Raw genomic sequence first — 23,788 nt, 5'->3', positions numbered from 1 at the left:
AGAATTATATTAAAAAAAACTTTTGTGCTAATACGGCGCTCATATACTGCTGGGTGAGACGGTCCTCACGTTGAAATGGCAACGAGGCCACAATGCGACAGTAAAGAATGGTTGATTTACAACTAGGTTTGCCTAAGAAAAAAGAAAGGAAAAGGAAGAATTGCCGAAAGGGCAAATCAGAGTGGTTTTGGAGGCCAGTTGGGCTGATAAAATAAGCCAACCAGGCGGGCCCAGAGGGCCCCTGCGCACAATCAGCCCCACGGCCCTGACACTGGGTGTATTTCCAAGGGATTAGAAATTACTGGTCTTTTGGCGGAGCAGTCTACTATGTCAGTATTTACCAGATTCGTCTCAATTTTGTGAATGGTGTGTAGTGAAAGATATTTTAGATTATAGTTGTAGGCCTACGTTTGGCTGGTTTTAGTATGTAGTGGTTCTTTTGTCTCCCCACTGTTGGAGGCAATGTACACATCCACAAGTCCTTACTTCCGTTTTTCAGTCAAAGCCAATGCGTGAATGCGATGGCCAGCCATCCTTATGCAATTGCTACTGCAACTCCATGCTCAAATGGTGTCATTTCGGACAAATCGCGCCATATCTGTCCACGCAAAATCTCAATTTCACATGACATAATCATTTCCTTTGTTTTCCATCCACTGCAGCACACATGTACTGAAGAGTTTCACAGTGCTGGATCAGGCTGGACTTGGTGCTTTGGAGCTTCAAAGCGCTGCCTTCCCAGTTCTTCTTTCTCGAGATTGAGCTCCTTGAGCAACAGGGAAGACATCAGGCCCAAGCCTGCAAAAGAGGCCAAGACTATCCAAATCGCCCGAAAAGAGATCCTGTAAGCATAAATAAGATTATTCATGGTGGCTTCGGGAAGGTCCAGCGACCTCAGGGTAGGTATCAAGCTAACAGCTTGCCGTGGATCAGACAGTCCACTGAGTTCAGCCGGCAACGGACTTATTGAAGCAGTCTGGGACCTGAATACGGTATTGAAAGCAGACGATCCAGCAGCCAGACCGATGAGACCACCGAAGATGCGAAAAACCACGGACAGTCCGGCAGCCAGGCCTGCATCATCAACATGCTTGACGCTGGCCTGTATGGGGATGAGATTGGTGGTGTAGATCTAGATATTGCGTTTTTCAGTAAAACGCGACCAATGATAATAATTAAAATGCAAAGAAGGGTACAACGACGGAAAAGACACGCACAATTCCAATCCCGGAGCCCAAGAGCGCAAGGAAGGCGTCATATTCGCTCTGAGATGTGCCTTGGTCGACAACACACCAAAGACCGAGGAATAGAGTCATAAGAAACCAGCCGATCCACAATTGAACTCGGTATCGTCTCGTAATTCCAACGGCGATGGGTGAGATAATGCTGAGACCCACGCCAAGACAACAGGCAGGCAGAATCGAGATGGCGGACTTGAGAGGAGTTTGCAAAAAGACCACCTGGAAGAAGAGGGGAAGGTAAAGAAGAATCGCGTAGAGAATGGCGCCGTGAAGCGTACTCGCTATCAGAACCATGATGGCTGTTCGGTTGCTTATGAGGCGGTATGGGATCATTGGCTGTGCCGGCCACCTCTCGTACCAGCCAAAGCCGATAAAGATCAAAATGCCGAAGAGGAGTGGAAACAAAGTCCTCCAAGAAGTCCAAGAATAAAGTGAGTCAGCCCAACTTAGTGGCAACGAGACGCAGACAGTGGCTGTACTAAATAGAAACATGCCAAACCAGTCCAAAGCCCGCATCTTTGAGGCAAAGCTGTTGTCAATGGGCCTTAAGTGAAGGCAGAAAAACGCTAGTACAAATGACACAGCGAGGAAAGGCAGGTTTATCCACCCGATCCATCGCCATGACACATACTCGCTAAACAAGGCTCCGATAATGGGACCCAGAACGGAGCCAGTCGCTGTTGGAATAGCCATGAGTGCGAGATATAACGGACGCTCTTTGAGGGTAGTCATATCGACGACAATCATCTCCTGGAGGACGTCGAGACCGCCGCCCCCGAGGCCTTGGATCACACGGCCGGCGATAATTGTCATCATATCCCTGGCAACAGCGAAGAGGATAGAGCCGACGGTAAAGAGAAAAATGCTAAAGTATAGTGGGCCTTTCCGTCCGGTAACATCGGAAATGCTTGCAAAAAGTGGTTGTGTGACTGCTACGCCCAGCATATAGGCAATGCTGGCCCAGAATGACTGCAGTGTGGTGGCGTCTAGTTGTTGTGCGATGATGGGAGTCGCCACAGAAAGAACGCAAGCATCCCATGAAACGATAAGCACCAGCAGACTGAGGCAGACGAACGACAGGTGGAATGCGAGGGATTTTTTCGACTTTGAGTTCATGTCGGCGGCAGTGCGTTGGTCTTGGCCTTCAATTTCTGGGGCCCCATCTCCTGAACAAGGATCAGTTGCATCTTTGGTGCTCTTTTCCGTCTGCGTTTTGGTTTGTTTGAAATTGCTGGCATTTTCGAGCGTGTTGTCATCGTTGGGTCTCGGCATTTTGGAAGTGCGGTGAACTGTTAGGGTTCTTTTCCTTTGTCGCTGGAATACCAAAGAAAGGACAAATTGGAGGACTTGACTCGTAAGGAAAGAAGTTGCGAGTAGGAGATAGAAGTTGTTGAGAACGTGAAGCATGCAAATTTCGGGAATAAAACCCGTGGAATGTTCAGTGCACAGGCAGCCGAATCGAGCCTGGTTACAAACGAGTTTCAGCAACGCAAGACTGGCATCGCTTTAACCCAGGGGCAGTAGATGGGCTAGGCTCGGCCCGTGGATCGCAAAGCTGAGCTATGACGAGGGGTCAGTTCGATTTCTCATTAAAAGGTACCTTCATGGAATCCTTTTGCCAGCCATGGGAGAGAGTGCTTGGCACCCGGAAGCCCGGTTCAAATTAGGCCTTGCTCTCTGCTCGGTGGTGGTGGGCTCTCAAGTGTTGTGCAACGGATCACAATCCTAATGGAACGCATCTTTGCCCCTCAAGGCCCAGGTTCACAGCTTCATCAGCGCCCCTCGGCTGAGAATGTTGTGCAAAATTGAACAACACACACGATGAAGGCACAGCGCAGAGTTCTGGGGGCCGGAGAGACCACTGAGACAGTCTCTTCAAAGGCAAATGTGACAAGTCGTTCGAATAGAACGGCTGAGTTTTCCCCTTGCACATGCGGCGACACAAACCTGGGTCTTAGCCGGCAGACTGCATCACAAGACCTCGTTCGTTAGAGCCAACAACTCTAGCTCTCGCGGTGATAGGTTGCCAGGTTGGGTGGTTGGTTGCACTTTCAACCTTGATAGGGTCTTTGAAAGCACCATGCATATCCCTACTAGTGGAGCCCAATCCCGTCTTGGCTCATTTCTGGGGTGACAAGTGCAAGTTTTGTAAAGACTGCTACGGGTTTCACCACTTGCTGCATACTTGTGTCACTTGCCACTTACACGTAGCTCTGCAGATCTCCTGGCACTCTTGCTATCATCTAAGCACGCGGCTTACTATGTCGCATCAATCTTCGCCGTCATCCAAAAGGGGCTGGAGCAGAGCCTCAAAAAACACGCCACTCTGTGTCCGTGGGGTTTTCGATTGCGTTGGGCTAGATGCTGTCGTAGCACTAGACCCTAAGAATGCAACCTCGGAATCACACCTCGGCCTGCCTACAAGTACCTACCCTTACATCCCGGTAAATTGTCAGGTAAGAAAATGTAAATGATAGGTTGATCGACAGAGTCTGCTTCTGTGGCTGGGTGGGTGCGACGAAATTGGGTTTTTGAATGCAGGCTCAGATAAACGCAAGACGCGGCTGAGTGTGCAGCGGCGTTCGCTGTATCTGGTACCAACCGTGACGAGTGCTCGCCTTCCAACTCATCCGACATCCTCTCAACTATTGATATCTCACAGGTCAAGTGGTCGGCAATTATATCAAGGGCGCCCGTGCGTTTTTAAATGTACCGATACTTGGTCAAGCAACCCGTATGTACGTTGGCTGGAAGAATGATGGCACCCGGGGCAATCGATTGTTCCCATGAAATGATGCTGACCTCTGCTCACAGCATGCCCTGATCGACAATTCTAGCGGGCTTTGAAGCTGCTCAAGACTGGATCCAGGGTTCGCTTGCCATGTCTGGGGCTCGATCACATCGGGAAGAGTGGCTAGGACAACGTAGATGTGGGTGAACAACATCGTGAGAGGAACCACTCTACCTGCCCCGGAAAGCAAATCAAACCCCGAAAACAAAGTGGGACACGGGAAGCCAGAGACAGGACCTGGGCGTGCAAGAATCTTCAGTCTTTGTCAAAAATTGATCACCTTGGAAAATGCATCACGCCCCCCCCCCCCAACCAACCAAAAAAGCAAGGGAAGAAAAGAGGGAAGAAAAGCATGGATATTTGGGACTTGTAATCTAGATACTAGATAGAACTACCAATTATTCAACTCCATAGATTGTGTGAGCTTCCCTGGCGGCTATTGGGATCCTTGAAGCTGGCTTCCCCCTTGACTCAATCTCGAGCATCTCCTTTGCCCAGTCACATATCGCCCCAGCGACTCGTTCTACTTCTTCGTTGGAGTTGTGTGCATGGAAGAGCAATCTGACGCGTTCTGTACCCTTGGGAACAACTGGGAACCCTACCGGAACGGCATGGGTCTTTGCAACTAGGAGAAGGTGCAAATAGAGGTAGTTGTTGTAGCGTGCACGTGTATGAATCGGCACGATATGTGTGAGAAAAGGCATTGATTCCCAATCGTCCGCAGAGGGAACTTTCAGTATTCCTGTGTCAACAACGTCTTCGTAGGTTGGGTTCGCCGTGATGGTAGTGTAGAAATGCCTAACCACCGTTTGAATTCGTTGCTGCTCGCTCTGTGTCTGGTCGCTATGAAGCAGCTGATAACCAACACGAACCGAGGCCACTGTGAGGGTCGACGGCGCAGAACTGAAGACGCAGCAACGAGCGCTGTTTAGCAAGGCAGATATGATGCTCTTGCTGCTGAGGACCACACCACCGGTCGATCCCAAGGCCTTGCTACCTGTCTGCACACGGATAGCAACTTCGCTCTCAAGTCCAAGCATACGGACTAGTCCCGTGCCATGCGGCCCGACAAGTCCAACACAGTGGGCCTCATCAACCATAAGCTGCGCGTTTCCCAGTGGGAAAACTTCGCGGACAACATGCAACATCTCCGAAAGTGGACACACGTCTCCATCCATGCTGTACACTGACTCAACTAGCACCAAGACCGATCGAGCTCCCTCACGGAATTCCCGATGTGCATTGCGCAGTGCCAGAAGGACATCCCGCAGAGCGTCTGGGTCATTATGAGAAAATGACATAGAGTGCGCTGCCCGACTCAACAGCATGCCCTCGTGCATACTCGCATGAACTAGTGCGTCGAAGACAATGGCATCGCCGGGTTGCGGGACCGCCGAAAGCACGGCCAAGTTGGCTAGAAAACCCGAGTGTACGATGTAGGCAGCTTCGGCGCCTGCGATGCGAGCAATCTCCGCCTCGGACTCGTACATGTAGCTGGAGCCACCAATCGCCACTCGCGATCCGCTAGGACCCAGAGTCAATGTCGGCTGTTTGGTCAACTCGGCCAGAACGGCCTCCCGGATACGCCCACTTCGGCCGAGAGAGAGCGAATCCGATGACGCAAAATCTGCCAAGTCATCGTCCAAGTCCGGTTTGTCTATGTAGAGGTTTTGGTCCCGGCGGCGGACATCTAGGGCCAGTTCGAGATTGCGGTAAAATGCTGGGCCCTGGTTCATGCCTGGTGCTTGTGGCATCTGAGCCTCATTGAAGCTCGTCAGAAGATGTTTGGCGTACATACTAAGAATGCGAAGGATACGAGGTCGATGTTATGCCAGGAGATGGAGAATGCTCGCTCCGCCACTTGAGCATCACCATTGTTGTGCACTTATGTGCCTCGACACTTTCGCATCCTGTTCTGTCTCCGAGCCTGAATTTCACTGAAGGTCTCTTGACGGGTACGCATTCGGGCTTGTACAGGTACATTCGGTAAGCCTTCACATGTTCGGATAATGTAGCTGCCCGAGAGGATCGCCTAATTCAGCTGCAGGCAAAATGTGAAACTAATGTCGTGTGTATTACAATTGCGACGGTAGCCTAGGTCACAGGGTAGCCAAGAACTCGGTCGGGTGAGAGGGTGTGTGGGTGCAATGCAGCCTGCTGCTGACTTGAGCCCCCACACCACACACACTCCGGGGCCTTCTTCTACAGCTCCCTACGGCCCTCTGAATTACTTCATTTTTGCCTAGAGAGAGCACCCGATTAGCTTGAATTGACGCATTTGAGGTCCGCTGATATGTCTGTGGAGCCCACTCATGAGTTGACATGCGAGCAGGAGGCTCAGACGGCTGCAATACCAAGCATCAAATAGTTCCGTGAGCATATGATAAGCACTCCTTGTGGACGTTGTGTTCCCCAGCTTCCTGAACTGCGGTCAAGTCTACCTAGGAACCTGCCACTCCACCAATAGCCCGGCTTTCGGAATCGCGTGGACATGCAACAAATTTGCCACGACATGTGCAGGTGCAGCGAACGGAATATACCGTAATATGCAACAGAGGGGAATCTTTGTCCAGATGGCTTGGCATTCTGATCCGTCAAATTACGCCACAACGTTGCCAAACTGTGGCCATCAAAAGAATGTTTCCCATCACGGAACATCACATTTCGTACCTACTAAAAGAATAGCTACACGAGTACAAGCCCTGTTACATGCAAGCAGGGGCTTGCCCGTTGAGCCGCCCTGATGCATATCTCGGCAAGCAAGACTACTGCATGTACAACAGTCGGTAAGCGGCGTGCAGGACACCTGGGAGCGGGCTGAGCCCATGTTGTACAGGAATAACACTAGAGAATTCCTGGACGCACTAAACCCACATGCACGACCCGCCGCTGTAGTGGAGTACACTAAGTCTAGGGGTCCACATTTGGGCCACCCCCCCATTTAGGCCACTCCACACCCGCATACACGTTAAGCCTACCCCCTTATATATACCGCGTTTTCTTTACAAGGAAATTTCCTCTTTTCTTTAAACTTTTAATATATTATTATTTACTCTTTATAAAGCAATATATTAAAAATAATATAGCAATAGCACTTAATGCCTTAGCAACTAATATTAATACTTAAAAGGTTACCTTATAAACCAGTATTTTAAAGAGCACATTTTATAATTATCTTTATAGTTCCTAAAGCTACTTTAATGCTATAAAATCTTAATTAAGACTTTTAAGAATTTAAGAAATATACCTATTTAATTAATTAATTAATTAAGTAATATTAAGGCTGCTAATAACCCATTTTAAAATAAGGTTTTTTACAACTTAAATAGCCGCTTTTTAACTTTATTTCTAATTATATAACTATTATTAATTAAGGAAATTCCTTATTAAAAATTTAAAGATTTAAAATATATAAAGCTATTAAATAACTTTAAGTTAAGCAAATAAAGTAAAAATAAGTATAATTAAGAAGTAATTTAACTTCTTTTAGCTATTAATAATTATAAATATTAAATTAATTAATTAATATAATGTTAATAAAGGGAGTATAGCTAAAAGAAAGAAAAAAAATGACATTATTTTCAGACTTAAGAAAAGAAAGGTTATTACTTAAAAAAGCCACAAAATATATATATAAACCTTTTTCCTTAAGTATATTTTTATAATAAGTAAATCATACCTTTTCCTTATTATCTTTAAAAGAAAGTTAATTTAATAGCAATAATTTAAAACCCTTAAGGATTATAAGAATTAAAAGTTTATAATAATGCTAAATAATTAAATAAATAACATTATAACACTTAAATAGCTATAGAAAATCTTTATCCTTTTAATAAAGTTAAATAACCTTAAGAAGTAATGTTTATTAATAATAAATAAGCATAAAAGCTATTACATTTTTAAGTTTATATAAAAATGCTTTTTATATAAGATTTATTATCTTTATTTATTATTATATACCTTATATATATTATAACTTCTTAATTTAAGAATATTTTTAGCCTTAAAGCAATATATTAAAAAAAAGCTAATTTTTTAATTTTTATATTAATAATATTTATATAAAAAAGTAATTATTTCTTTATTATTATTAAAAGGTAAGATTTAAAATATTTTAAAAAATATATATATTAATTAAGTAATGTTGGTACTTGCTATAGGTTGGGAGTAAAGTTGATTCTTTTCTAGAGAGGTATTGGAGAAAGTACCACCATGATATGGTGGTTTATACCACCAAAGTATGGTGGGGAAATCTCCGTGCTTTCTCCAAACCAGCTATCCACCATGCTATGGTGGACCACCACACTACGGTGGTGTGCTATGGGCCTAACAAGTAATAAGGGATTAATTTATAATTAATTAATATAACTAAATTATTAATAAGTATAATTATGCTTAAAAAATTTAATAAAGTAATATTTATAATTCTTTTTAATAACGTTATAAGAATTAAAAGATTTAAATTAATTATTTTAATACTTATTAAGCTATAAAAAATACTTTCTTTAATTCTTAAAGTATTTTAAAAGATATAAATTATTTTTATTAATTATAACTTATATAAATACTTATTTATAATATAATAATTATTTTTTTTAAAAAGGTTTAAAAAGCATATAATAAGAAAGATTAATAATTAATAATGCTTTTTTAAGAAAATTAAATTCTTAAAAATAAATTAATAGCTATAATACCTTAAAAAGAAAGGAAAGTTAAAATAAGCTTAAATTTTATATTTATTAAAATTAAACATATATATAAGACATAAATTAATATTAATGTAATTAAGGATAACTTAGTAAAAATAAATGCTTTTAAAGATATTATAAATATAAAGGAATGCATCGTTATGGATGGTAATAAGGATTTAGAGTAACTTTAATTAAAGGGGTAGTATAGCGAAGAGGACTTTTTTGGTGGCTTAAATGGGGGGGTCGCCTGAATGTGAACCCCTAGACTTACCGAATGGCGGAAAAATCCTTGCCAGAAGATGCGACCACGGATTTCCACTCCGACTCAGAACAGGGTTTCATTTCAGAGAACAGAAGGAAAGCACGGCCAGACCGGAGAGTACCACGTACATGTACAAGTTGTAGACCGCTCAGGAGGTTTGAATCATTGCAACCAACGCCTGCCTTGAGCCGTGCCGCGTCGGGCAGGAGGAACATTGTCGTGGGCCCCTACTTCCAAGGTTGGTAGCCATCATAGCCAAGTTTTTGTGTCTCATATCTCCTTATCCGCAGTCGCGTCCGAAACCAATTTCCGGCCTGACATTTGACTGGAAGAGTCGATCCCGCCCGTCAACCCTATCATATGCACGCAGAGCACTGCCGTCCCAGCCTGTGCTAGGAAGCCAAGCAAGATAGCTCACATCGCCACCCGACCCCACATAAAGAAGTGCAACATTTTAATTGCCATGCATCACTACGACATGAAGGCACATGTCCCCAGTATCTTTGCGAAATTAGCCCGGCAGATACGGCTCAAATGTTGCCTGAAAAGTTTGATAGGTCATTCAATCTACATAATTTGGTGTGCGAGCCCCATGGATATCTAGCACCAGGCTCGGAGCCTTGCTTTCTGAACTGTCAATCCAGTGTCATCTAGCAGACAAGCCCAGGTTCATAGACCGAAGATGGGTCAGGTGAAGATTCGCCTCGAGCTGCGGGTACCTAGGTAGTGCTTCTCCTCATCCCTCACGGACGCTCACGGTCGACTTTCGCGACAAGCTGACGACGTCTACATTGATGTGACTCTTCGCCCTCAAGGGCGCCATGACATCGACCAAATCAAGATCCCCTCGCCAGCCTTCTTTGGCAGACCATCCCGCCCAACCTTTCCCTTCCCTAGTGATATCTCTCCATGGTCTTCAAAGCCGTGCTTGAGGTATAGACTTCGAGAGGTCTCCGTTGTTGCCTCCAACCAAATCGGACAACCATTGCTCCTAGCCTGCGCTTGTATGTCCTTGATTAACATACTAGCAAGGCCTTGACGTTGATGATCGACTGATGTTCCCATGATAAATATGTACCAGTGATTCTTCTGCTCTTCTTTCGAAAACACCTTCTCTTTTATATGCTCAGTAGCAGGGGCGTACTCAAGCATAGCTCGCTGCAAGGGAGGCACCTCTTAGTAATGTGCTTAACAAGTGGAGGTGAAAATAAGCGGCAAGTAATGGAGAGGAGAGATAAGTATGTGAAATTGAATGCAAGTACCTTGAAAGTGCCTAAGCCAATGCTCCAGAGCGCAGGCAAGAGCCCTGCTTTCAGTAGTGTCCACGGATTCTCGGCTGTTGTACCTGGCGGCATGAAAACACCGCAGGATCCATAATCGCCGACCTCGATGAACAGGCCGTTGTTTAGCGCGCATTGGGTAAAGAAACCACGGAAAAGCTTTTCGCGCATTGAATGATGCTCAGATGAGTCGAGGGTGTGCAGAAGCCATGTGTAGACTGGGTCGCCACGAAAGGCAGGCATTAAGGTTTGAATGGTCCTTTCTAATCGTTCTATTGGGAAAGGACTTTTAGCATTTTCTCGGGTCAAGACGGCCTCAGGAAAAGGGAGACAGACCTTTGCCACCAGATGTGACTTGGGACGACAGCTGAGTAGCCATGCTGCAAGAGGTTTTGGGAAGCGGCGGCCAGCTCAGGATCCTATCGCAAAGAAGAGGAGACACGTCAAACTAACCCGCTGGGAGGAGCAGGAGTTGGAGGAAAAGGATTCAGAGAGACGCGTTTTGTCAGTGAAACATGGAACATCCGGTGAGTCAACCCCAGGTTTTGATTGGTCATCTCATTATTGGGGCGGCTACATACATCAAAGTACGTAACTCCCAGGAATTCGTTGTTTCGTTGCCGGCCGTGCCAGCTGAAAGTCAGATGCGGCCCGTATCAGCCGATTTATTCCATGTCCTGTAACATTGCACAACACCACTAGGCATTTACGTAGTTGTATCGACTTCCTGGTCTTCTTTTATTTGCATGCGTTTGCAGATGCAAGGTGACCAACTCGCTCTGCCTGCATAGTCCCTTCTGAGACGACAAGGCTGCTGATGATCTCTGCTCGAATGGGGCATCTGCAGGAAGACGTAGCCAACATGTTCATGCAGAGACCAGGTTCGGTTGGGCCAACAGTTAATATCGCCTGAAGGTGCTGCCTCTGGTTACAGTTCAAGTCGACGCACCCCGGCGCACCCCGGCGCATCCCATCAAGCCGAACCAAGGTGGTCATCTGTTGGCCCCACGGGAGCTTGGTCTGCGTGAGTCTCTTACTCAGAGCTGTTCAAACCAGCCAAATTCCATTCGGCAGATTGAGTTCAACTTTATCATCACCCTTCAATCCATTTTTCTCTATTTTCGTCAGACAAACTGCCCGACCTCGATATCCCGGAGGCAGTATGTCCTCAAGTGCGAATCTCAGCGCCCCAGCTCTCGACCCGCCTGATGGCGCCGTGTCCGATTTCAATAAGGGAGGTCGCCATACGATTGGTTACGTCATCTCGATCCTCGGTATTCTCATCTCAACCGCTTCAGTCCTCTCTCACCTCGCCAACAGGGCCATGTCGAGAAAATTCGGCCTGATTGAGCTCTTACTGATCGCAGCATGGGTATATGTGGCAGCCCTTGGACCTCCGATCCTTCTTCCTTTTACCTCCCCATACTGAGACTATCGCAGGGTCAATACCTGGGATTGCAAGTTGTTATTTGGAGGTCCGCCGTCTTTGGGATCGAGCGTCATCAGTGGAATGTCCCGCTCGGGGACCTTTCGTGGTACCTTTACGTAAGTGGCTCCAAACCAGTCCCATTGGAGCAGCACTGAGAAAACGAAGAACATATACATAGCCACACTTCTCTACGGAACGGCCATGATGTGCCTCAAGTTGGCGATACTTTACAGTTGGCTTGATATCTTCGTGCCCACTGGAACGCGCAACCGCTTGTATTGGGCAATCCAAGTTTTGATCTGGAGCAACGTCATCTTTTTCATGGTCACTGAATTCGCTGATATTTTCCAATGCACTCCGATAGAGATGAATTGGAACATCTTTTACGAAGGAGGAAGCTGCCATTTGGACGCTGGTGCCATCAACCTCGCCGGAGTCATCATTAATCTTGCATCCGACCTCGCCATTCTGATACTGCCTCAGTGGACTCTCTGGCACCTGAACCTGCCATGGCGTAAAAGATTAGGAGTATCTCTTTTATTCGCCGTAGGACTTGGGTGAGTTCCCCTCAGTGAAATCGACATCCTGTTCGAAGTCACGATTGACCACTGATTTCTTTTTAGAGTCTGCATTCTGGGGGCTCTGCGCTTGATATCTCTCATCCCTCTAATATACTCAGAGGATCAAACGTTCTGGATGTCAGTACTAGGCCTCTATGCCTCCGCAGAGATAGGACTTGGTTTTCTCGTCATGGGCATCCCGTCTTTGCCGAGAATATACAACAGCCTTCCAGTCTCTGAGTCACTGTCCAACCTGATCCGGTCACTCAAAAGTTCTAGCGGTCGTATGACAAGTGGAGACCACGAACTCGCTCGCTCGGGACAAGGGGTCCCGAAAAGGAGACGTCGTGGCTTTTGGACCATCACGGAGCTGGAGGAGACAGTGCCGCAGTCGCATTCCATGCAGTCAATGAATCGCGAACCTGAACAAGATCTGCACAATAATCACCAAAAGACCTATTCACTGCAGGTTATTGACCCAAAATCTAAAACGAGTGGCTCAAGCATGGTGTAGCAATTCAGATGATTTCGATGAAGGGGAGCTCACTGGACATGTTCCTAGTTACATTTGCGCAGCGCGACGTTTGTGCTCCAGACTTACTTCTGGGTGCGGTACTGTACTATTGGAGATCTCAAGTTGTAGTAAAAAATCATGAATACAGGGATGTCAAACGTATCCATCAATATATGGTTCTCTTTCCAATGCGGCGTACCGAGGTACATCGTGGGACACAGTGAGCACTTCTCAGACCGACAAAATACCAACAGGGGCTTCAAAGGTTTCACCCCAGAAGACTGAGCTCTGCCACGCGAACTCTGTTGTGCTGGCCCATCTACGTTATCAGGAATGCTTACTACTTCAGTACATAGGCCTTTGCGCGCGAGAAATGGATCCAGAAGTCCATTATGCCTGGCGAGTAAATATCCTAGCATTAAACAGCTACTTAAAAGACCTTATATTACTTATAAATCATTACCGTTTTAAATTTAAGTCCTTATTAACTTATTAACGTTATCTTTAAAAACAAATAAATTAATTTAAAATTAAATTACTTAAATAAATTTAATAATATCTTAATTATTATTTATATTTTATATTTTTAAGCATAAATAAAAGTAACCCAAGCTTGCAAAGGGCGCTCTTAGCTGCGGTTAAGTTTAATGTTATAAATTTATAAAATATTTCTTGTATAGGGATTGGTTAATTAATGTACCGCTTTGTACCTATGGGGTAAGGGGGCCGTGCGCCATTTTCTATTTATTTAAAATAATTTATAAGCAAAAAATTTAATACGTTAAATTAAACTTAAACTTTAAAAGCTAATTAGCTAGATAAGGTAATATTGTTAAACTAAACTTAAAGCTTAAAAGCTAATTAACTAAGCAATTTCCTAAGCAATATTGCTAAACTAAATTAAAAGCTTGGCAGTTTATTAGTTAAGTAACATTACTAGCAGCAAAATAAGGATTAAATAAAGCATATATAACTTATATAAAGCATATATAACTTATATAAAGCATATATAACTTATGTAAAGCATATATAACTTATATAAAATATAAAATATAATATTAAAAATAATATAAAAATAAATAAAAAACTAAATAAAAATATATAAATATATAAAAAGAATTTATAAAGGGAATATATAAAGGGAATGAAATAAAGGGAATGAAATAAGGGTAATTAAACAAGGAAAGTTAAATAAGTGGAATATATAAAAGGAATTAAATAAGGGGAATATATAATAGGAATATATAATAGGAATATATAAAGGGAATATATAAAGGGAATATATAAAGGGAATATATAAAGGGAATATATAAAGGGAATATATAAAGGGAATATATAAAGGGGATATATAAGGAGAAATGAATAAAGAAATAAATAAAGAAATACATAAAGAAATACATAAAGAAATACATAAAGAAATACATTAAGAAATACATCAAGAAATAAATAAGCAAAACCAAGCAAAACCTTAAAGAAAAAGTATAAGGAAAATAAATAAATAAAGAAATTAATAAAAATAAATAAAGGAATTATTAAAGAAATTAATAAAAAGATAAAGAAAGAAAGAAAAAAGGGAAATAATAAAGAAATTAATAAGAAAATTCATAAGAAAATTAATAAGAAAATCAATAAGAAAATCAATAAGAAAATTAATAAGGGAATTAATAAGGGAATTAATAAGGGAATTAATAACCTTATGTAGACGAATAGCTCCCAGGGCCCCGGAAGGGGCTTCCACCTGGTTTGGCCCTCTGCGCCCTTTGCGCCCCATTCGCCCATTTGCAGCCCTCTGGCCCTCTAGCCTCCCATTCGCTCAATTTGCCCATTCGCCCTCTAGCCCTTTAGCGCCCCATTTGCTTTTAAATAGCCTCTCGCATAGCAGCGGGTCACTCCCCAGCTATGCTTATTCCTTGGTGCGGTTCCTCGGAGGCCCCCTTGGCTGGCAATATAACCACGACCCCCCCGGCTGGCTTTTTAAAAGCCGGGCAAAATTGGTACTGTTCCCATAGCATGCGGAGGGCCGTATAATATCGATTTTAGGGAACCGCACCCGGCTTCTAGTTAGTACCTTATTTAAATATATCCTAATTATCTTATGTGTTAATTGTTGTGCTTGGTATTGCTGAGATTAGGAAGTTAAATATCCTTACGAGCTCAGATCTCTCTAACATTTCATTCTGGGACTTAAGGCAGTGCGTTGCCTTGCTGCCGGCTCAGCCGTTCCAGGAGGAGCTCGCCAAAAGCGATTCAAGAATTAATGCAACGATGGGTCTTGGCTGTGCACGGAAACCCCGGCTGGGACATCTAGACATTGCAAACATTGCAGTTTAGATGGAACGTTGCTGACTGCGCCACGCCGTGCTCACCAAACTATGGACCATTTAATCAAAAACTTCAAAGGAATTACACCGCTTGTCGTATGAATTTTTAAGCGTAGCTGAGAGTGACCCGAGCTTGCCGAGCTTGCGAGGGGCGCTCCCGGCTGCGGTTGAGTTCAGTACCGTAAATCTGCAAAATGTTTCTCATGCGGGGATTGGTCGATTAATGTACCGCTTTGTACCTATGGGGCGAGGGGGCCGTGCGCCCTTTGGCCCTTTGGCGCCCTATTCGCCCATTTGCAGCCCTTTGGCGCCTTATTCGCCCATTTGCCCTCTGCCCTTCCCTAGCTACGCTTATCCCTTGGTGCGGTTCCTCGAAGGCCCCCTTAGCTGGCAATATAATTATAACCCCCCCCCCCGGCTGGTAATCTAGAGGCCAGCCCAAATTGATACTATCCCTATAGTGTGCGAAGGGCCGTATAGTATCAAATTTGGGGAACCGCACCTGGCCTCTAGTTACTTTTTCTGCGGGTGTCAGTTCGTCTGACAGCTCAGCTGTGTTCTCACTACGGCCGGGCCGATGACCGTATTCCTGGATACGAACCGTAGGAAGCCCGTACCCGCCTAGTGCTCACTGCTGACACGATAGCAACCGTGCCTTCCATACTACCTTGGTGTATAGCAGTCAAACAAAAAAAATGGTAAATTTAGGACACCCGCAAAAGACTCTAGTAGATGCTGTGATATAAAAGTCTCGATAGTCCTTACTTTCATTCGGATTAAACTCATGCTCATCATCACTCTACTCCCCAACATTTTCCACCAAAGCTATCAATCGCCCGCCAAAGTAAAACCAAACTTCAATATGCTCCTGACATCCGTCGTTGCCGGCTTCCTAGCCACTGCCGCCTCAGCGGCCTCCATCCCTCGTCAAGCCGAGCCCTCGTCCTGGAGCATCAGCGACTTCTACGCAGGCAGCTCCCGCTTCAGCGTCATCACCACGTATAGGTTCGATATCACCGACGGCAACTCCTCCGCCTACTGCGTCTCGCAAGTCTCAACCCAGCCCGAGATCGGGTATGCACCACTTACGGAGTGCAGCGACCCGACCTACTCGTTTTCCTTCGGCTCGGGCTCCAACACCGAGGAGCCTGGCTACAACCTGCAGATCTGGCAGGGCAACCCGGAGGACACTAGCTGCGGGGCGCCGTCGACCAACTGTGTTTACACGGGGATTCGGTTCTTCCCGGCGAGTGACGTCGAGACGGTTGTTGACCCGAGTGGAAACCCGTTTGCCAACTACGATCGGTTGAATGCGCCAGCTGAGTTCACAGTTTCCCGTACTGGGGTGCACATTTGAGATGATATTGAAGTGGGAAATATGGAAATTAGTTTAATACTAGCGGGGGACGGTAACAAAATGCACTACGTCTAGAGAGGATGTATATCAAGATGGCGATTCCAGCTTTAAATATTTACCTCTGTTCCGATACAGAACTACAACCAACGTTTTGCTGGCTTTGACCGAGGTTTCCGCCCCAGAATGTTGAAAATGGGATTAGTAGGTCCAAAGATGATATAAGCATGATCCAAGACAAATGCCAACAACGCGACCCATCCGAAATTCAATTGACCACGGGCGTGAAATAGTCGTTTAACCATCAGTTATATTCCATATGATGCTCGTCAATTGATGACAAAGTTGTGAAAGCCATATTCCTCATACACGTGCCCCAACTTGTGCCCCCCAACGTGGCACGTCCCGATCATCTCGTATGTAGGTTCTTGCGTTCGTTCCTTTTTGCCGAGTTCTTTCATGAAAGTCGAAAGAGAGGAAGCTCTTCGCAGAACAAAAGTCATCCCGACTCCAAATAGTGCCGCCACGATGTCTCCCTTTGCCACCCTCCCTATTACTAGGCCCAGCTTTCCTGTGTCCGTGAAGAACAAGGTGGCTTTTCGACATGTCTCATAGAACTGGAGCCTGAGGAACCTCAGATCGGCCTGGCTCAGACGATCTTGCAGTCCTTGTGGATCCCGGTGTTCTTGCCCGCACATTATAGTAACAGCCTGATGAAGTTTTGCGTCGCTTCGAAGCAGCTCCATCTGACCATCGTCCCAAGTTGCATCGCGCTCCGTAAGCAAGTTCATCACACGACTACCTATCAAGGTTTCCCACACCGTTCTCAGGGGGATGCCCTTTTCATCAATCAAGGACTTGAGCTCATCCTTTAGGGTGAACCTCTCGTCAGGGTCGGTCAACTCCGGATCCTCCATGACCGGCGTTTCAATGACTACCGATACGCGGCCGAGCTCGGCACCCCCAACTGTGAGCGTCTGGTAGTCATTTGAGAACGTTGCAGGCGTAATGTTCGCACGTGCCGAGCGCATCGCAGTTTCAACCGCACGATAGGTTGGTAAGATATCCGCGCCGCGCAGGGTCTTGCCGCCTATCTCAGGCACCCAAGACGGCAGGCCCTTCTTTTTGGAATCGACGATGGACAGCCTGGTATAGCTGAGATCCAGGCTGTCCCTAATTATGGTGGCCATGGCTTCTGAATATACTTGCCTCTTATTTTTGTCGTAGTCGGCCTTGATCGGCTCGCCCAGAAATTTGGCCAGCCCCAAGATACCGAACACCTTGTCCCGGTCGTCTGTGGCATCCAGGTGCGAAACTGTGCCTAGGAGCTGTGCAAACTCTGTTGGGTCATCGCGACCAACGTAGGACTTGATATAGTCTCTCATGGCCTCCTCGCCCATTCCCATTTCTTTGAACAACTTCTTCAGCTCGTCAGCGCTAAGAGGTGGTTTGTTGGTACCGCTCACCGATGCTATGGCCTGAGGGTCCTTTTGTGCTTTGACGTAGGCCGTGATCTCAAACATCTTGTCATTATAAGTCCCCGACGCCATCTCAACTCTCGCTCGGAGGGACGCGAGATTCTCCAGCGTGAGCAGAGCTTTCTGGATGGCCATCGCCCTTTTGTTGTTTTCGATATGCTTCAAAAGCTTTTGGTGTTTCTCTTCCGCGACTTCCTCATTGTCGGACTCGAGTGGCTGGATGGCAACACCCTCCATCGCCTGTCGATGCATTACCTCTCGGAATGCGTCCTCGAGCGCGAACAGGAATCTCAGCGTATAGAGACACCAGTCCGCCCAAGACAAGGCATGTCTACCACAACGCATTGTTGGGTCACGCGCGGCCAGTGCGATCTCCTGCTGGACCCAGATGCGCGTGAACCATGGCTGGCCCATCAGGGCGAGCGAGGCGTTCTGGAGCGTCGGGTCTGCTATCTCCTCTTCGGTCAAACCTTGAGACATACGCTCCAAAAGCTCGTCGCTGCCGTCGGCGGCTGGGCCTAGCCATACGAGGACCTGGGCTGCCTTGGAGTAGATCTGTCCCATCATCTGCACCTGTGGGCCTTTCTCCATGTTATCCTTTTGGTTGATGCACACCGCGTCCACCCACAGTGTCTTCTCGTCATGTTGATGCCGGAAGTAGCGCAGTGCAATGTCCAGGTTCGAGGTAACGGTGACCGGTCTGCCGTTGACGAAAGCTGGGGTCTGGCATTGCTCTTGACCCCAGACGTAGGATAGGGCGTCATACTGTGGTTTTGGATTGCTCGCGAGAGAGACCGTTGCCAGCTCCAGGTTTATCGTGTCGTCAAAGTCACCGGGGAGAAGGTGTATGATCCTGATCTCCTCCTTTGAAGAGTCGATAGGCTCATAAGGACCTGGGTCAGTGGCTGTAGCCTGCTTGCGCCGAAATGGCAGAACCTCACGAAATTTGTTCTTCATAGCAAAGAAGGGCCGTGTCCAAATAGGCTCCTTCCAATTCTCAGTGAAGATTTAAGGTGAAGGTCTTCCCAAATCCTGTATTGTGTGGAAGTGTTGCAGGCTGAGTGTTGTCAGGCGAAACAGGCATCAATGCAGTGAAGGATTCGGTAGCTGACATCTGCGACTGCCAAGAATCACAGGACTGGCGCCAAACTGCCCAGCTACGTCAGCTCGGCTGGTCCTTTCCGGGGCCGGGGCTGGGGTTTACAAATGTCGGTATCCGGCAATCATTGTTTAACTCAAGGCGAAGGTTACATGGAGTACAAATATCTCCTTGAAGGAAAAAAAAAAAGAGAGGAAAAAAGGAAAGAAAATCCATAGAATCTCGTTATCGTCTACAACCAAGTACTAACCCACAATCTAAACAATGCTGGACATGCTGTCCCCTGTACTTAAAGGTGATATATTGATGTTAACCGCCGCAGCATATATTTTTCGGACCCATCTTAAAATGCAACCACCATTCTAGAATAACTACTCGTAACAACGGCTTTGATCACGACTCCATAGCTTAGCTCTTTAGTCCCGCTTGGCGCCCACCTTGCCGGCTCGCCGCAAGCCACACGTGCTCACAAAGGCGCAGGACACCATGAGCGCAAACATAGTCCAAAAGGTCGCTCGATAGCCAGCCATGAGATGCTCAGGGGAACCAGTCGCACCAGGCTGGCCCTTGGCTGTCAGCGTGGACACGACCTGCATTACAGTCAGGCCGAGAGAGCTGCCAAACTGTGCAGCGGTGTTGAACACGGCCCCGGCCAGCGACTGCGTGTCCTCGGGGAAGACGTTGGAGACGACAATGAGTCCGATGGTAAAGAGCACATCGCCGCTGATAGGCATCAGGATCTGGGCAAAGAATGCGTTGTACCAATATGGCCACTGTGGCTGGACGAGGGCCATGAGGAGAGGGGCGATGGCACACAAGACCGACGAGCCAACGACGAGCCACAGTGCGGAAATCTTGTCGACGATGAGTCCTGTAGACAAATTCAATGCGACGCCTACTATCAGGCTCGGAAGTATCCTGATGGATGCTTGAAGAGCTGGCAATTGCTGGACTTCTTGGAAGCTGGTTGTAGAGTCTATCAGTCCTGTGCTCATATTTGAAGGGAAGTTGGGAAAAAAACTAAAGAGATAGCTTACAATAAACTGCTATATTGCTCCATGGAGTTTAGGACACCGAAGGATATAAATATGGCCAGGCATACAGTGGAAAATGCCTTGTTTTTCCAGATTTTATTTGGCATTAGGGCCGGCTTCCCGACTTTGACTCGATAGTGGACCCAAGTCAAAAAGGCTGGTAGAGCTGCAGCAGCTATAGAAATGAGGACAATGGTTTCGGTGTCATGGATTCTGTAGACATCGGTGCTTATGATTCTGTGACCCTGTGAGTTTCTCTCCTGTGGTCAGAAGTAGATGGAGGCGGGAATCGCTCAGCACTCACGCCAATAAATAGGACAAGCAGGCGAAGAACGCCGAGGCGATGATTGCACCGACCCAATCTACTTTGGTGGCCAGTTGAGCCATGATGCCCTGGGCGTTCCGCTTGCTCTTGGGCAGAACCCGTAACCCAATCATAAAAAGCAGCAGCATCGCGTCGCCGTCAATGAACCAGCCCGCACGCCAACCGATAGTATCGACTAGAACGCCACCAATAACCAGTCCGAGCGAGAATCCGAGCGGTTGACTGAGGCCGATACAGGAGAAGGCAAATGTTCCTACTTCGACCCTGCGGCATGTTGCCGGCCACAATGGCCACGGAAGACGATAGGTGCAGGCTCATAGCGACCCCCTGGATGACTCTCAGGACGATGAACTCCACGCCTGTCCGCACGAAGCCGCTCCCGAGTATGCTGGCCGCGAGCGCGAAGCAGCCGGACAAGTCCACAGCCCGGGTGCCCAGAATATCGGCAACGGAACCGGCCAGAAGGAGGGTAGACGCTATGGCAAGCCCATACACGGAGGCCGGCCAGAAGAAGAGTTCCTCGGGCAGACTGAGGTCGGCGGCGATGCGAGGGAGGCCGACTGTGATGTATCCATTTACCACGGAGCTCAGCAGGTTTACTCCCGCAAGCTGGGCGGTAAGAAGGACCGGGTGAAGCTTTGGTGGTTGCGCCTGAGCTGCAGGAGCATCGTCCGCTTGTTGGGCGACAAGGGAAGCCGAGGTGTCGTCATCGATGGCGCCGAGGCTGCGCAGGGCAATGGCATCTTGTTGTTCTTCTGTGACAACGACTGAGGTCGCCATCTTGTTCAGTCCCCTCGATTGAGGTCTGCTAAACTGGTGGTGTTTGTTTTCGAGGTTTGCGTGTGGTTGACTAGAAGAATCGTGTCTACAGAGCACCAGAGAGACGGCTTCGGTTGACAGCTAGACGCGTAGGCGACCCGTGCGTATTCCCCCTCTTCCGCTATTACATCTAAGGTTACTTGTGAACAAAGAATAATGGTGGCAGGAGACAGGATTGACTTCAAGCTAGAGACCTCGGGACGAGCAAACTTTTCGGCCCGTTCTGGCTTCGATTCTCCTCCCTTCCAACTACGAAAGATCGGGGCTCCGAAGGCCGGAGCTTGGAGATGGCTTGCGGCCCGGCGCGGAAGCCAGCGCGGAACGGCTCGATGCACGACTGGAAGCTTTATATTTATAAATACACACCCCCGACCAAGATATTAAGACCAACTAATGATATAATTTCCATGATACCTTAAACTAGTGATAAATGCCCATGAAAATGCTACACTGCCGATGATTGTGTGCCACTAAGGCATAGATAGTAGTGACCCCTCTGGATAGCCTACATCTGTGAAATTGACGTCTCCGCCGTGTAGAGCACTACACCTCCACTCTTGCTTTGTTTAAGTGTTTCATGTCTGTGGAGACACGGACTAGAAAAGCCAAGTTCCACTGTACACATTTAGCAACGATTCTTCTCAATAATTCAAGTCGTGATTACTGGTCTACGACCATTTGAGTGCTGAACCCGTTGTGTGCTTACTGGTTGAGCGGGTAGAAATCAGTCATAGACGAGACTGCTTAGCTCGCAAATACTTTTCGGTCTGCAAACGCTCCAGGATCAGCGATTCGCCAAACTACAAGGGTAACGAAATCAGTGACCGACCGCTTCAATCGCATCGATTCCTTGTGCCCATTTAAGGAAGGAGGCCGAGCCGAGCCTGGCATTCATGTCGCCCTTTGTGTTCTTCAGCGACCTGTACTGCCACGAACCGGAATCCGAGGTCTTCATCTGGGGCGGTGGCCTTGAGAATATTTCTATGTTGTACTTTGACCAGGCTTTGATTCGTTCGCATCTGGTCTTTCTCAAATTTTGCCAGTCCTCGCTAATCCCCTTCAAGTTGGCTTCCGGGTTTTGAGTTTTGGATGCAAGATAGTCGAGAACACCGATATCTTCCACAACCAGTGAATACCCTTGCGCAGCGCTGGGGTACATGGCGTGCTGGCATTGTCAGTCACTCTAGGTGCTTTCGATCAGCAATGTCGAGTAGGGTTCTGCTAACTTACCGCAGAATCCCCGAGCAAAAGGATTCGCCCCTTTTCGCTGGCCCAGCGAGGGAGGTCTGGGAGCTCAGCCAGCTTCCATCTATCACAAGTCTGGGCTATGTCAAGTACTTTCACAATCTCGTCGCAGGAGCCCCGGAATGCCTTCCGAACATATTGGATGTCGCCTTCTTCGTCCCACAGTCCCTTCTGGTCGGTGTCGCCTTTGATACAGAACAACGCTTGGAATTTCCCGAGTTTGTGATTGTACCTGCTCGTCACGTTCACCAAGCCGTTCTCGCCCATGTACACGTTGATGTATGAGTTATCCATCAGGGGGCTCAATGCCGGTTCGCCAATCATCTGCTCCCTATTCAAGCAGATGCCATAGAGTGTGTAGTCGCTGACAACAGGCTCGATTGGTCCCAAACACCCCTGCAGAGCGTGTTTCCGAATTGTGGACTTGACTCCATCTGCCGCCAGAACCAGATCTGCTTGCAGAACTGTGCCGTCTCCAAGCCATACTTGAGCTTCTTGAGAACTCTCCGTGACTTGGGAGACTGTGGTGCTAAACAGGAGTATAGCACCAGCTTCGCGGGCACTCTTATGCAAAAGCGATATCAGTATGTCTCTGTTCGTCCCCAGGTCTGGGGAATCGGAGATATCGGTTGCAATGGTACGAGTAGCGACCTGCCCAGTCTTGAGGCTTCGAAGGGCATTGGCGGTTGTGATGTCGCAGATCTGCTCCAGCCCTTCAGCCAAACCCCAACTCCGAAGAAGCCGACTAGCTCCTGGACGGATGTTGATGCCGCCGCCGACAGGGGTTGGATCCGGGCGCTGCTCGAGAACCTGAACTTTGTGGCCGTTGCGAGCAAAACAAAGCGCCGCGGTAAGGCCACCTAGGCCTGCTCCGACGATGATAATTCTCATAGTGGACAAGAACGAAGATGTGAAGAGATAAGTAGACGTGATCGGCAGGATTTGACGTTTATGCCTTTCTTACGGTAGGATTCAGCCGAGGCTCCGCAGTGCCTCCACCAGACCAAAAAAGATCCATGCTAGCATCTAGTCTACATATACTTTTGGACCTCAATGCCAGGGTGGTCTCCACGCACGTGCGGCATGTTGGAAGCGGGGGTTGTCAGCCATTCAGAGTCTTGGCCAAACTTTAACGCCCATCTGCCGTGACACACTTTGAGGCTCTGCATCGCATCCGCAATGATCGTTGTCCTTAAGAGACAGAGTTGTTCGGTTCCAGGGAGGGCGTTACAAACTTGGTGCGCTCTCATATTTCTGGACTCGTTAGGTAATACAGTAGACTCAGGGTGATCCCCAAAGTGCCGAGAATTTTCACCAACTTGGGCGGACGCATGCGTCCGGAAGA

The 23,788-nt window shown here is 47.1% G+C and overlaps 7 protein-coding genes across 7 annotated transcripts; 2 read left to right on the top strand and 5 right to left on the bottom strand.

The window, feature by feature from the left end:
* Positions 1–682: 682 nt before the first annotated feature.
* INS49_004046 (uncharacterized protein) lies at positions 683–2,513 on the bottom strand (the record flags this gene model as incomplete). The annotated part of the gene is made up of 3 exons (XM_043164836.1): positions 683–1,132; positions 1,218–1,650; positions 1,873–2,513. The coding sequence occupies 3 exons, from the start codon at positions 2,511–2,513 to the stop codon at positions 683–685; spliced, it is 1,524 nt and encodes a 507-aa protein (XP_043018486.1).
* Positions 2,514–4,430: 1,917 nt separating this feature from the next.
* INS49_004045 (uncharacterized protein) lies at positions 4,431–5,786 on the bottom strand (the record flags this gene model as incomplete). The annotated part of the gene is made up of 1 exon (XM_043164835.1): positions 4,431–5,786. One exon carries the CDS (start codon positions 5,784–5,786, stop codon positions 4,431–4,433), a length of 1,356 nt encoding a protein of 451 aa, XP_043018485.1.
* Positions 5,787–11,427: 5,641 nt separating this feature from the next.
* INS49_004044 (uncharacterized protein) lies at positions 11,428–12,255 on the top strand (the record flags this gene model as incomplete). Its single annotated transcript, XM_043164834.1, has 3 exons — positions 11,428–11,637; positions 11,706–11,810; positions 11,860–12,255. 3 exons carry the CDS (start codon positions 11,428–11,430, stop codon positions 12,253–12,255), a joined length of 711 nt encoding a protein of 236 aa, XP_043018484.1.
* Positions 12,256–15,951: 3,696 nt separating this feature from the next.
* On the top strand, positions 15,952–16,446 carry INS49_004043 (uncharacterized protein; the record flags this gene model as incomplete). The annotated part of the gene is made up of 1 exon (XM_043164833.1): positions 15,952–16,446. One exon carries the CDS (start codon positions 15,952–15,954, stop codon positions 16,444–16,446), a length of 495 nt encoding a protein of 164 aa, XP_043018483.1.
* Positions 16,447–16,772: 326 nt separating this feature from the next.
* INS49_004042 (uncharacterized protein) lies at positions 16,773–18,878 on the bottom strand (the record flags this gene model as incomplete). The annotated part of the gene is made up of 1 exon (XM_043164832.1): positions 16,773–18,878. The coding sequence occupies one exon, from the start codon at positions 18,876–18,878 to the stop codon at positions 16,773–16,775; it is 2,106 nt and encodes a 701-aa protein (XP_043018482.1).
* A 558-nt stretch (positions 18,879–19,436) lies between these two features.
* Positions 19,437–21,159, bottom strand: INS49_004041 (uncharacterized protein; the record flags this gene model as incomplete). The annotated part of the gene is made up of 4 exons (XM_043164831.1): positions 19,437–19,983; positions 20,058–20,291; positions 20,359–20,554; positions 20,637–21,159. 4 exons carry the CDS (start codon positions 21,157–21,159, stop codon positions 19,437–19,439), a joined length of 1,500 nt encoding a protein of 499 aa, XP_043018481.1.
* An 856-nt stretch (positions 21,160–22,015) lies between these two features.
* INS49_004040 (uncharacterized protein) lies at positions 22,016–23,528 on the bottom strand (the record flags this gene model as incomplete). The annotated part of the gene is made up of 3 exons (XM_043164830.1): positions 22,016–22,363; positions 22,537–23,253; positions 23,520–23,528. The coding sequence occupies 3 exons, from the start codon at positions 23,526–23,528 to the stop codon at positions 22,016–22,018; spliced, it is 1,074 nt and encodes a 357-aa protein (XP_043018480.1).
* Positions 23,529–23,788: the final 260 nt, after the last annotated feature.

This window comes from Diaporthe citri, assembly GCF_014595645.1.
Source record: "Diaporthe citri strain NFHF-8-4 chromosome Unknown scaffold_11, whole genome shotgun sequence".
Classification (NCBI taxonomy): Eukaryota; Fungi; Ascomycota; class Sordariomycetes; order Diaporthales; family Diaporthaceae; genus Diaporthe; species Diaporthe citri.
This window is presented reverse-complemented; position numbering and strand designations above follow the sequence as displayed.